Source organism: Musa acuminata, unplaced genomic scaffold (assembly GCF_036884655.1).
Source record: "Musa acuminata AAA Group cultivar baxijiao unplaced genomic scaffold, Cavendish_Baxijiao_AAA HiC_scaffold_1072, whole genome shotgun sequence".
Taxonomy (NCBI): domain Eukaryota; kingdom Viridiplantae; phylum Streptophyta; class Magnoliopsida; order Zingiberales; family Musaceae; genus Musa; species Musa acuminata.
Window position 1 is genome coordinate 149151 of NW_027021286.1, and position 12481 is coordinate 161631.

Consider the following 12481-nt stretch of genomic DNA (forward strand, 5'->3'; position numbering starts at 1 on the left):
GATCATGATTCAAGTCATAAAAATGAAGCAGGTAGAGAGACCATAGTGTAGATCATACTCGAGGGAGCAAAAGGTTGCAAGTGAGTCCTACAAGTGAGTGTGATCCAGGGTAACACTGGAGTGATGAACAAGAGGTTTATGGATCATGAATATTGGGAGGCTACTGCAGGAAGTACTGATGCTTTTACCCATATATTTCATACATGGAAAGGCAGATAAAGTGTCTGATAGTTATACTAGAGGCAGAGGGGAGAAAAGTAGTGCACCATCAACAAGGGAAGAGGAGGGGAGTACCAACTCTGTGGAGCTTGTTGTCCGAGAGGTCGAGCTTGCTCATCTTTTCTTCGCACCATAACAGCTGCTCCTTGGTGAGCCGTTCCATCCTCAGAACTCTTGATATGACTTTGATGTCGATGAGTGCGAAGAGCAATTCCACTTCCCCTATGGTTGCTGGCCAGGTTTTCTTCTTCCATCCTTTCGTCTTTTTGAACAGTTCCTTCACTTTGATCTCCTTCTGCAGTTCAAAGCCAATGAGTACTAGATTCATGTAGTTTTTGGTGTAGTAACCAAAGGGTCCAATAGATATGATGCTGCAGTTCCTAAGCTATGGCAATCAACTATTACATCATTTATACTTATAAAGGTTAGCAATCCAAAAAGACAAATAATCAGCAATCTATTAAACAAATAAAGCCGAAGGTTAAAAATCATTTCAAGGTTGCTGCTGATGGCCACAGGACAAGAATTTCAGTGTATCATTCTTCCATCTTTGTTGGTGCATTTTCAGGCCAGCTTGCATACAATCACACATCTTAATGTAAAATGCATTTGGAAGGCATTTACTTGAATAGTTCATTGGGCACAACAAAAAGAGAATCTGTTCATAAAGCCACAATGCAAGCATTTAAACAAGGATGAAAGCATGGGGGATCACCAGTTGACAGGCATGCAAGATAATTTTAAGGGACACTGTGTTTGGGGACTTCATAGCTTTAGAACACAAAAAACACCTATAAATGGAAACAGCAGTTTTGATTCTTCCCTCGGAAAACATCCCAATGGTGGGTTCTCTTCTCCTACTGGAAGCACAATAAACCATGTACTGACGAAACAAACATGAGCTACTAACATGTAACATACCTTTTCAAGCGAAGCTTGCACTTGCTGAAGGGAGCTTCGAGGGCTATGAGCTCGAAAGAAGCCACCTGACTTTTTCTTGTCCATCTTCAGGAAAAGGCGGAATGTTAAGATTGAATCCTCTATTATCTTAATAAGGTCAATGGCAAGAATTGGTTTGTCTGAATCAACCTCCACATTTTCTTTCAGATCCAAACCTTAAAGCAAGAATGAAACATCAAAGAGAAATGGAGTCATGGTGAGGGCCCCAATGTTCCTTATTCTGCTAAAATATGCTATCAGCAGAAAAATAAACTAATGGAGAGCTGTGATCCTTCCTGTACAGTCTAAATGTGGGACTCACCTGAAAACAATATTTAGAGGTATCTGAGCCATTCAGAAGGCCCACATAGTTACCTCCATACAATTTCTCATGACCAGAAGAACCAACCAACCTAATAATTTGGGTTTAACTACTTACATCAATGGCTAGGCCCTCCCTCTAGTAGATGATTGATTCATGATAAATGTAAATTATAATTAGCTGTAACTGATGAGAACATATACTTCAATAACATTTAAGAGTATATTTGAATAAAAATTACAGGGCAAATGGAATTCACAAATAATTCAATCTATTAAAACTTTGAGCCTTTTGATGAATGTCAAACTTTTTATGGTTTTAGATGGTCAATGAATTTAATACAAATCTTCGAATCATTCTTCAACATGTAAATCACAAGGAACATCTCAACTTGTGACATATTAGCAGATGGAACTCCTCTTGATGCCCACAGTGTCACCTAACTTAAACCAACATACAACAACTCATGAACAAACAATCTTCAAAGTGGTACTAACTTGAATTAAATAACCTTGAGTGTGATCATAAGATAAATGCCATAAACAGCAAGAATGTGTTCAGATGTGTGTTAGTTTGGCACATAGTTAAAATCAGGTAGATTTCAGTTAGTTGTTGGACAAATGATCCATTTGAATTTCTATTGAACAACAGCTGAATTGACTAAAGATCTTTTGAGTCTTATCATTTACCTAAAAAATTTGGGACCTGAAGCAACTTAGGTAGTAAAATCCGGGCATGGGCATAAATCTCCATCCTGGGTCCTTGCTCAAATGGTTCGTTCTCGATAAATCTCTGCAACAGAACCTGGAATTGCTGGAATGCTTGAGCAGCATAGCTATAGGAGGTGCCACTCTCAGGCTGCGATGAAAGCTTCTGGCTCAGTTGCATGTATTGGCAATGAAGTGCCTCCCAACTTAAACAAACTTGTGCAACATAAGCAACTTCAAGATTCAGGCATGGGTTATCTTCCTGCAGTTGCTGCAGATTTTCGCAGTCCTCCTGAAGTTCATCTTGTCTCTTGAAAGGGAGGCTGCGGAGGCCTATAGATAACTTCTTTGATAAAGATCTTGGTGAATGCCTTGAAGTACCCCAAGATCCTGTCACATCATGCATGTCATCATCAGCTCACAAAATCTAAAGAGAGAGCTGATATTAGTTACAATTTAGCATCACAAAAGCAGCTAAAATAGCAGAAGCAATAGATCCATTTTTAAGAACGGTAAAGTTGATACATGGATAAAATTCATCTGAGATCATTTAAAGAATGAAGCTGTTTGATTGTACAACTTAAGAGGAAGATCCTCAATCAATTTTGAAGTATTAAAAGCAACACCAAGGGAGGACACCGTTGCTGAAAGAAACATGCAATTGACAATAAACAGTATAGTAATAAAGCAGTCATCAACTGAGTTCATTCCAAGCTAGAAGGGAACAACATGATTATTTAGCCGACTGCTCAACACCATACCAGCTTCTTTGAGATGTTGATTGATCAGCTTATCAAAGAACAGCATCCGCTCGCAGTACTTGTCATACAATGTGTCAAATCCGCACCACGTATGCCCAACCCCCACTTCTGACTCCCTCCACCCACTCGAGCTACTCTCCTCCTCCTCGTCCTCTTCCGGTAACCCTTCTTCTGGTATAAGCACCATAAAACTGTTCTTCCTCAGCTCCTTCAGCCGCCTCTTCACCTCATTCGTGATGAAATCGTCATCATCCTCATCCTCACCGCCCTCCACAGCAGTATCAACAGCAGCTGGCTTCGACATTGCATCCAAGCTCTCATCTTTCTGCTCTTCTGGCCCCGATGACAACTCATCCCGCTCCTGATCCGCATCTTTCCTCCCTTTCAACTTACCAATGCCTCGAAACCTTCTTACCTTGAGGAGGTCCATTAAATCCTCTCAAAGAACCGGAAAAATCCCAAACTAACTTTGCTTCCGAAGCTCAAACCCGAGCAGACCCCTCCTCCTTTTTACCAAACGGCTGCAATATCCAAATCTTTTCCAGCTTCAGAAGCTCCAAACGCGAGGACTCATTCAAGGAGTAGGCGAGAGAGAGCGAGAAGGACAAGGAACCCAAAGAGCACAAGGGAGACGAGGAACAGGAAGAAAACCAAGAGGACAAACAGCAAGAAGAGCAAGAGGAGGAGGAAGAAGTCTCCGGAAACCCCAAAATCCGCGGTGAAGTCCGAACCGCGGCTCATCAAACGGAGAACAGAAGCGAGGAAGCCAGGACCGGAGATCCACCCCCCAGCGCGGGGCTGCCGGAGGCCCTACGTGGTCAGGATCGGGCCGGGGAGGGGGCGATGGCGCCGCATTGGGGACCACGAGTGGGGAGCTCGGGAAACCCTAGGAAGGGAGGCGGAGGGATGGAGCGGGAGGGCCGTGGGCGTCGGAGTAAGCGCGGAGGGAGGCTTATCGAGTGCGGTTACGGAGTGGGGATGGGATACTGTCAGAGAGGAATAGGAGCCCCAGTAAAGTACCGGAATACCCCGGCCTCTTGTTTTATCCGCCGGGTAGCCCCCACTTTAACCCCCACCATTGGTGGCGGTGGGGGCCCGCCTCCTGGGAGGCCGAGTCCGCGATCTCGGCCGCTTGATTCGATGCGTCGGTGATCGGGTCAGATATGTGGGATTTGCTGCCTTAGCGATGGGTTTTTTTTATTATATAATAAAAGCTCCCATATTTAATTTTCATCGAGGATTTTTTTTTAAAAGGCTTTTATAAATGAATCGAAGCGATTTAATTCAATTAAATTAAAATATAATATTTAATTTGATTTAATTAAATTCTAGATATATTTTCTTTTCAAGTACCCTCATCTCCATCATCTCTACTCTGCATTCTTCTCCTCCGCCATCATCTCCTCCTCCCACTCTACCTCAACCGCTCCTCCTATTCCCACTCCGTCGCCTCCTACTCCTCTTCCACTCCATCTCCAGTAACGGTTCCTCCTCCTCCCCACTTCTTATCCTCCTCACACTCCATCGTCACCTCTCCATCGTCGCCTCTTTCCCCTTCTCCTCCTCTTTTATCACGGTTTAATTAAAATTATTATTACAAATAAAGAATATACTATTTCAAAAACTAATCATCTTAATTTTATATTAAAAATAAAAAAATAATAATATTAAATAAATTAATATCTTAGTTTAATAGTTTTGAAAAAACTTAGATAAATTTAATGAAATTTTAAAGAGTTACACTTCACTCGTATTACATTTGAATTATATTCGATTATATATTTAATTAAAAAAAATTTATTTTAAAAATTAATTATTTTAAATTCATAAAAATAAAAAATAATAATATTAAATGTGTTATCATCTCACCCTATTAATTTTGAAGAAAGTTTAGATAGATTTAATAAAAATTCAACGAGTTACACTTGATCACTGATTTAACCTAAAAATATCTTATTAAAATAATTATTCATCCTAAAATCATAAGAAACTTAAAAAATAATAGTAAATATGTTAGTATAATGTGTTAGTAGTCTTAGAATAATTTGAATTGATTTGATGAAGATATTTTAATTACACTCACTCATAAATTCGACAAAATTGGATCCCATGGATTTGTGATTTGAAATAATCGGATTCAACGACATTATCAATTTTTTTAAAAAAATAAAGTGCCCCTTGAAAAAAAAAATCAATTAAGAGGTGCCAATAGAGACTTTTTCTAGTAAATTACCCATCAACCAGTTCAATATTAGTGCACATGTTTTATGTTTATACATATGAAAGGTAAAAATAAAAGAACCATAAAAGAATTTTAATCAAATTTAACTCAACCTGCAAGACATTCCAATGCAATCGAAGTTGGATCTGCAGACAATTGAGTTACTGAGATTGATATGATAGACAGTTATAAGCTCAGCTGAAACAAGTGCTACATGTATTTTTTATAAGACAATTCATTTGCAGATGGTAGGCACAATCTGAGATGAAAAATTACGACTAGTCCAAACCCAAACATATAAATAGCTTGTCGAAGCTTGCGAAAAGCTGATCATGGGTATTGGCACAAAATGAGATGACCAACTGCATATAAAGTTTCAACCGGCAACTAACAGAAATGCACAGAGCTAGTACCCCAGCCAAGTGGATGGGATTGGCCGGAACCTTGACTTGGCACATGCCAACACATCATAGTAATCTTCACGGCTCAAACAATCGCGGAAGTCAGTAAACAGCTTCTCGAATACCCTGCACAGCACCTTGTAGGATCTTGTGTAGGGAAATGGAAGAAAAAACTGCATGAAAGAAAACGATGAATCGTTACGCTCGACATGAATTTCTTTTCGTGTAATGAATTAAAAGCATCCGAACATAGTTTATCTTTGAATGCCAAGTTAACCCAATTCTAACAAGATAATTTCATCTACAAATAACAAGAGGATCTTGTCTACTGAATGTCACACTAGTATTATTGCTAAAAATTATATCTGTATGTTGCAATTGCTACTCAAAAGTCATACATAATAGTGTGTCATCCGATGGCCATTTGATGGACCCATCATAATTCCAACCAACCTCTCAAATGAGATGGAATAGCACAAAGTGGTACAGATTCCATTGTTATGCAGACAACTGAAAGTGGTCATGCTAGAGTGAGGAACGGTATGCAGCACACTAGTTTACCCACGTTGGAAAGGCAACATTAGTAGCTAACTTGAGCAGTAATATTTGATTTGTCTTAAACCAATGGCCTTTCAAAATTAATGCTGGCAAGAGTGTCGTATGTGAATCTTCTCCTTTTTTAACATCGAATTGGTACACTGGCAGAATATCTGAAATTCTGAATAGTGGATAAAAGGGCCAGCATTAACCCCAAAGGAAATTTAGGCATTGCCTAACGTATGGCATCGAGGAATCATATAAATTAGGTTAGGCAAATGTACCGTAGAGCACTTGCTTAGCACATCTTATAATGATTTTCAATAAAAGGTAATCCATACACCAAATATTTGTTTCCAAGGGACTTAAAGGAAAATCTGAATGTAAAAATTATTACTCTATAATAACAGTAGTCATTATTGTCTTTTGTTTCTATCTACAAACCATGAGGAAGCCAAAATTTATACCATGAAAAGAGAATGGAAGAAACAAAGATGCTTACATCTCCCTCTTGTGCAAGACGTTTTAACAGCAAAAATGTGTGTTGATTTTCTTCAAGATTGTTGATGACTGCTAGCCAAATCTCTGAAGCAAGCTCATGAGCCTTGTCTCTTGACCTACCACAGGCAATAAATTGATCTAACAGGGAAACAAGACCTCTGTGATTAGTTATAGAATCATATATGTTACTGCAAATACAGACCAATAAAGGAAGGCATGGTATAATCATATTCACTATGATGATGGAGCAGAAAGAAACGTGAAACTCAAGAAACAATTAAGCCATGATCCTAGGTGATCTATAATTCCCATACCGACTTTACTAATTGTCTGAAGGTAGTACTTAGAATAGAAAGTTGAGAATATCTTGAAGCAAAGTGTCTAAGAACTATGTTTACAATTCCAATTCTTAAGGCAATAGTAATTATGGAGCTAAAAATGGCTAAAACTCTTGTCATGGTTTCATAGACCTTCAGATATTTCTATGGTGAGAAGGAGCATATTCGGCTGCTCTCAAGTAAGCTGTGCGGATATGAACTGAGTCCCTGTGTAGAAATTGTTTGCAGGTAAAATAACACTGCAAAGATATGGATGCAGTAGAATTTGGCAAACCCGGACAGTCTGCAGCATCACGGAGGCTCATGAGCATCATGAAACACTCAACAGTGAATATTCATCGATCAATTTCTCGACAGGTTTTGAACTTGGGATTTGGTACAACAACATCAGCAAGGAGGTTGCCCATATGGCTTCTTTCATCAAGCTCTATTGACAAATGACTGGTCCAGTTAAGAATCTATACAATAATTTCTTGTTGGTTATAATAAGAACTAGCCTAACTACTCTTCCTACATCTCTCTTCACATCACCAATCTGAGTTAACTCACCTTGCCTATCTAGTGCATTTATGAGTCTAGTTTGAACATGTCCAGACCAAATCAAACAATTTTCTCATCATATCCTCAACCGAGAACTGCCTTCAATTGTTCAAATGATAAAAATTTTTTGTTTTATCTTCTACAAATAAAAAGCACCCATATCAGAATCGTCATTTCAGTGGCAGCAATGTGTGATTAACATTTCTGAAATATTTTCAAAGTACATTCCATGCTAGAGCCCATTAAAACAGTAAGAAAGCAAAGTGAGGCAACAGTAAAAAAGTATGTATGTTTATGTTATTGAAGGTTCAAGATTGGCAATGATGAAACAATTGTGACTAAGGAAAGGTTCAGCAACATGATTTTGTTATCCCTTCTGGTATATTAAAAAAAGTTCTTATTAGCAAACTAGCGAATAGATCAAAAAAGACATATTACAATATAAAAGTCAATCAGCCTAGGTCATCTCATTTCCGATTGTGAAGTCAAATTTCATACCTACAATTCTACTGGAAGCCATAAAGAAGAACGATATTTTCTAAATGATCCTTCTGTTGTCAGGTTATTCAGCTCTCTCTAATCCAAAACAACCAATACAGATAAAGGATGTGTCAAGCAAGGGAAAAAAGAGCATTGTAGATAAAAAACCAACCAATCATGGTTCCATGTAGGATGCTAGAAGGAGGAGTCATTGTTGAAAGCTCAAGCTGCTCTTTAAGATACAAGTAAGCATGACCCAAAAGTTCGTCAATTTCACCATTTGATGCAATAATGTGTTCACTAACATATAATGCTGCATATCTCCTGTTCCATGAAAACAATACAATAGTTAGCAAACTCTTGTTGGAATAAACACAAAATTAATTTTTGACTCTTGCAAAAAATAACAAGAAATACAACAATACATTGCATCTATAGGAACCTTCTCACTTTTTCTTGTTGATTGACAAGACTTCACAAAAAATTAATTACTTCATCTATTTTTCTCACATTTCCAGTCAGAGATTGATTATTTCTGATTTATATATTAGACCTGAATTACCCAATGTCCACTAAAATGGCTATCACCCGTGGTTAACGTCAGGTACATGCAAACACTTTAAGCACTGTCAAAAAGCATGCTTGCCGAGACAGGGTGGTATTTAACTATGGATTTAAAGATGCAGATTGGACAGATAAGAGCACATTGCCTTGTCAAAAGCATGCATGAGGAGATAACATACTAGCCTGACAAATAAATCGAGTTAGTTTGGATTTCATCATCTGATTTTCATCATTTAGGTAGATAAGCCTGAGAAGTCGAACAAAATGGCATCTACCTATATGACATAATCCATAATATACAAACTTCTGCACTAATAGAGCTAATCATCAATAAAAATTCTCTGTAAACTAGACTTCTGTTATGAACAGAAAACACAAAAGATTTCATAATTGGTATTGTAATAACAAATCAATTTAAATTAGAAGATGAGATTGTTGCAGTTCTTACAGACTTTAAGTCCAGCATATAAATTCACCTAATTAGTAAGCCATGTAACTTCATTAAGACCCTGATTCTAACATTGCTATAGCACTTCTGTGCAGGCACCTCACTAATAGAGGTTTATGTTCTCGGGATTCAGTCTTCTACAAGCATTTCCTATATTGACATTAGCTGTTCAAAATGCGCGTTGAACCTATCTGATCTACTTTCTTGACGCTACTAGACTTTTAGTGAGCAAACCTTTTCCACCGTGCTTCCTGGAACTTTATGATTTTATTTCACAAGTTATGGTTTCACAATCAATGAATTACTCACTTTTCCATGTTATTCATTACGAGATCTCACATGGAATCACTAGATATATTTTCAACTGGATTAGCGCACGAGAAAGTACACCCTGGAGAAGACAAATGCAAAAACCCTAATTCATGTGTTTTAGGGGATTACACATAATTATAAATCACCGGCTAAAGTTTCATAATACAAACAGATGCCATGCACTTTTTTTGTACAAAGCTAAAGAGTATCTCCTTCGTTATTAAAATATAGCCCTCGCTAATCAGACAAAATTGGCGCAAAACGAATTTTTGTTTGAATTGCCAATGTTTACGAAAAGGGAACAAAATATGACAAAATAAGGGAGGAAAGAAAACAAAGAAACTGTTCTAAGCTAACTGGGTATGGGATTCATCAAAAGAAACAGCAAATGAATAAATAAGCAGGAATGCATAAGTTTTTTTTTTTCCAGAAAACTCACCTCCTACCAGAACCACGAGGAATGGGTCCAGGCCACCGTTTCCTCTGGCAAGCAAACGGCCAGGTTCTGATGACAGCAGTTTGCCAGAAGCTCTCCCCTCGAAATATCGCAGCCCAGTGCTTGTTGACACATGAGACCTGAGACCACTCACAGATAGGTACGCGGACAAAAATTTCTATGAGAAGATGATCGGGAAGCTTTCCAAATACATGATCACCCTCCGTCATAAGGTTCCACACTAAAAAATGTTACAGAAGATTCAGTCTCTCACTACAAATCTGTTCCCAACAAACTCCTCCTTTTCCCCCCTAAAAAGTAAAGACTTCCACAACCTACTCTGCCCCAAAGAACTAACCAAAGTTTTTGTTGCAGTAGAATTCCAGCATAAACCGGGCCCTTCTGACAAACAAAAAACATCAAACAGAATTCACTACATGCATTCAGTCATGATGCATCCCAAGTCATAAACCAATTGCATAATTGAGAATTCTTTCCTCAAAAAACCAAATTTCGATACAAAGAATCCAACCAACAAAAGGAAACACCCATAGAGCCGGAAAGATCCAACACTCGCCAAACAAGCCATAGCAAAACCTAACAAGCAATTCAGCGTTTGTGTTTTTTTTTTTAATCTTTTTGATGTGGCGTAGATCGCAAGAGCAACGCATACTCAATTCTTCCGTCTCGTTAAACCCAAAACCCGAGATTCACAAACCCAACGATTCTCCGCGTCGTCACAGACTCACAGAACAACAAAGATGGAAGCTTTGGGCTTTCCACGTACCGAGGAATTCACATGACACAGATTAATTACAGAAAAACGAAACAAAAGGGCGAAATCAGTACCAGGGAGCTCCTAGCCGCGATGTGCGGCCGGAGATGGAGTTGCCGGGAACGCGTCACATGAAGCAGAGAAAGAGAGAGGATTAGGTGAGGGTTGGATGGAAGAACCTGTGGCTAAGACGACGACGACGGGAGGTGAAAAGCCACAGATTCTTGCTGCCTCTTGACGACGAACGGATTCGATGGGTGGGTGGATTCCAATTAGGTTGGTTTCGTCGTGTTGTAACCATCGGTTGCGCCTTCATGTCGCGGTCCGCCGTCAGCCTCCCCCGCAAGCTGACGTGCCACCCTGCCGTTTCCACAAAAACGTTAAAATCCTCCGTTAGCGAGCCGCGTCAGTACGTGACGTGGACTTGTCCTTCCATCTCATACATATATATATATATATATATATATATATATATATATATATACATATATATATATATGTCATTATTTTTATTTTTATAAATAAAACTTGGACGTCATTATCAAAAAGAAATATGAGATATTTATTTATCACTGATGCATGAATAATAATAGTTTAGTTGCATTATTATTTTTTGTCCTTATCCAACTTATAACACGTAATGTTGATTACGTGGTCAAAGCAATTGCTTCCGTGTTGCCAAGTCATCGAAAGGCGTGTAGATGCTCCTCTCTCTCTCTCCATCTCTTATCTCATCCTTACTGTCTTCCCAACAAAGTTTCACCAATGTCAAATTAAAATGATCTTTTCATGGTTGAAATTTCTTTTAAGATACGAAATTATCGTATGATAAATAATATGTTAACCATCGATATATCCCGATAGAAAATACGGAATTGGTATTTGGGTGTATAAATCGAAAAAAAAAACATGGAAAGTGTCATTAATTCTAATGAGATATAACTAGAAATTTTTATCTATGATAATCATTTGAAATATCCAAATATATTTTTATTTTCGGTTGGAAGATGTTATTATCGTGAATCAATAGATTCAACATTCGAGCTTGTCACACGTTTTAATTGTCAAGAATTTTTATAATAATTCTCGATGACTAATAGACGTAAGTAGTCATTCATTTATAAGAAATAATCGAGTAATATATTGCTCGTTGAATCATAAAAAATTACGGTTAATACTTGTGTAGTTTATATTAATGAGATAGAAAAACTACTCAACTTATTATTATGAGTTAAATAAATAGTTAAACTTTAACTAAAGGATAGACTCCTATCTCACTAAAAAATATTTAACCAATTAGTTAATTAAAGGATCTTGACTTTGATATTCTAAATATAACAACACTATTATTATACTTAAATTATTCAAAAAATATATATGTGTGAAATTTAATTTAATATTCCATCAAAATCTATCTTCCTTCTTTCATTTTAAGCAATAAAAAGTCTCTAAGATACCATGACAAATAAAAAAAATAAAAGTATTGGTATACCTATTCCCAATTCTCTATCAACAAAGCAAACTGTAGATGTAATTTGATGTTCCAACCTTAGGTTGTACAAATAGACTAAAACCAAAATAAAATGTGGAGCACATCAACCCCAATTGGTGGTAACTCAATTGGAACACTTGCAATGATTGGCTTGGATGCCATGGCCACTTCCTATGACTCCCAACATAATTTAGTGACTCCAAGTCAGACTTTGCTGTTCTACATCTAATTAGCAACGTTTGGAAGATGCAAATCACTAAATCTTTCTTTTGTTGTTGGAAATGCTGATTGAATTGATGAAGCTCACACTAAATTTGTTGGTATAGAAAGAAACCACAAAAGGTATGTATGTAGAAAATAAATAAATAAATATATATATTCAAAGGTGTTTTCAATCCTCTCTCTCTCTCTCTAAAAATATATATATTCAAAGGTGCTCTCAATCCTCTCTCTCTCTCTCTCTTTTGGCTTGATGTGTGATGTTGTTC

At 37.6% G+C, this 12481-nt stretch overlaps 2 protein-coding genes across 3 annotated transcripts; both read right to left on the minus strand.

The window, feature by feature from the left end:
• Positions 1-164: 164 nt before the first annotated feature.
• On the minus strand, positions 165-3948 carry LOC103976854 (uncharacterized). The gene is made up of 4 exons (XM_009392184.3): positions 2949-3948; positions 2170-2577; positions 1141-1334; positions 165-514 (listed from the first exon to the last, which is right to left on the minus strand). Exons 1-4 carry the CDS (start codon positions 3376-3378, stop codon positions 269-271), a joined length of 1278 nt encoding a protein of 425 aa, XP_009390459.2. The 5' UTR covers positions 3379-3948; the 3' UTR covers positions 165-268.
• A 1420-nt stretch (positions 3949-5368) lies between these two features.
• On the minus strand, positions 5369-10775 carry LOC135585747 (uncharacterized). 2 transcript variants are annotated; one of them, XM_065177650.1, is made up of 5 exons: positions 10576-10775; positions 9730-10128; positions 8139-8290; positions 6610-6746; positions 5369-5743 (listed from the first exon to the last, which is right to left on the minus strand). In XM_065177650.1, exons 2-5 carry the CDS (start codon positions 9954-9956, stop codon positions 5576-5578), a joined length of 684 nt encoding a protein of 227 aa, XP_065033722.1. In that variant the 5' UTR covers positions 9957-10128; positions 10576-10775; the 3' UTR covers positions 5369-5575. The 2 variants fall into 2 exon arrangements, with proteins under 2 accessions (XP_065033722.1, XP_018679052.2); XM_018823507.2 differs by having other exon boundaries at positions 9730-10125; positions 10576-10757.
• Positions 10776-12481: the final 1706 nt, after the last annotated feature.

What these genes read in the sequence shown, in the direction of transcription:
- LOC135585747 (XM_065177650.1), bottom strand. Translation starts at nt 9,956, where the DNA reads ATGACGGAGGGTGATCATGTATTTGGAAAGCTTCCCGATCATCTTCTC. An exon ending in CCTACATGGAACCATGATTG is followed by an intron (nt 6,747 to 8,138) that starts GTTGGTTTTTTA and finishes TTTCCCTGTTAG; the next exon opens with ATCAATTTATTGCCTGTGGT. An exon ending in GTCTTGCACAAGAGGGAGAT is followed by an intron (nt 5,744 to 6,609) that starts GTAAGCATCTTT and finishes TCTTTCATGCAG; the next exon opens with TTTTTTCTTCCATTTCCCTA.
- LOC103976854 (XM_009392184.3), bottom strand. Translation starts at nt 3,378, where the DNA reads ATGGACCTCCTCAAGGTAAGAAGGTTTCGAGGCATTGGTAAGTTGAAA. An exon ending in TCAACATCTCAAAGAAGCTG is followed by an intron (nt 2,578 to 2,948) that starts GTATGGTGTTGA and finishes ATGATGTGACAG; the next exon opens with GATCTTGGGGTACTTCAAGG. An exon ending in TCAGGTCCCAAATTTTTTAG is followed by an intron (nt 1,335 to 2,169) that starts GTAAATGATAAG and finishes TCTTGCTTTAAG; the next exon opens with GTTTGGATCTGAAAGAAAAT.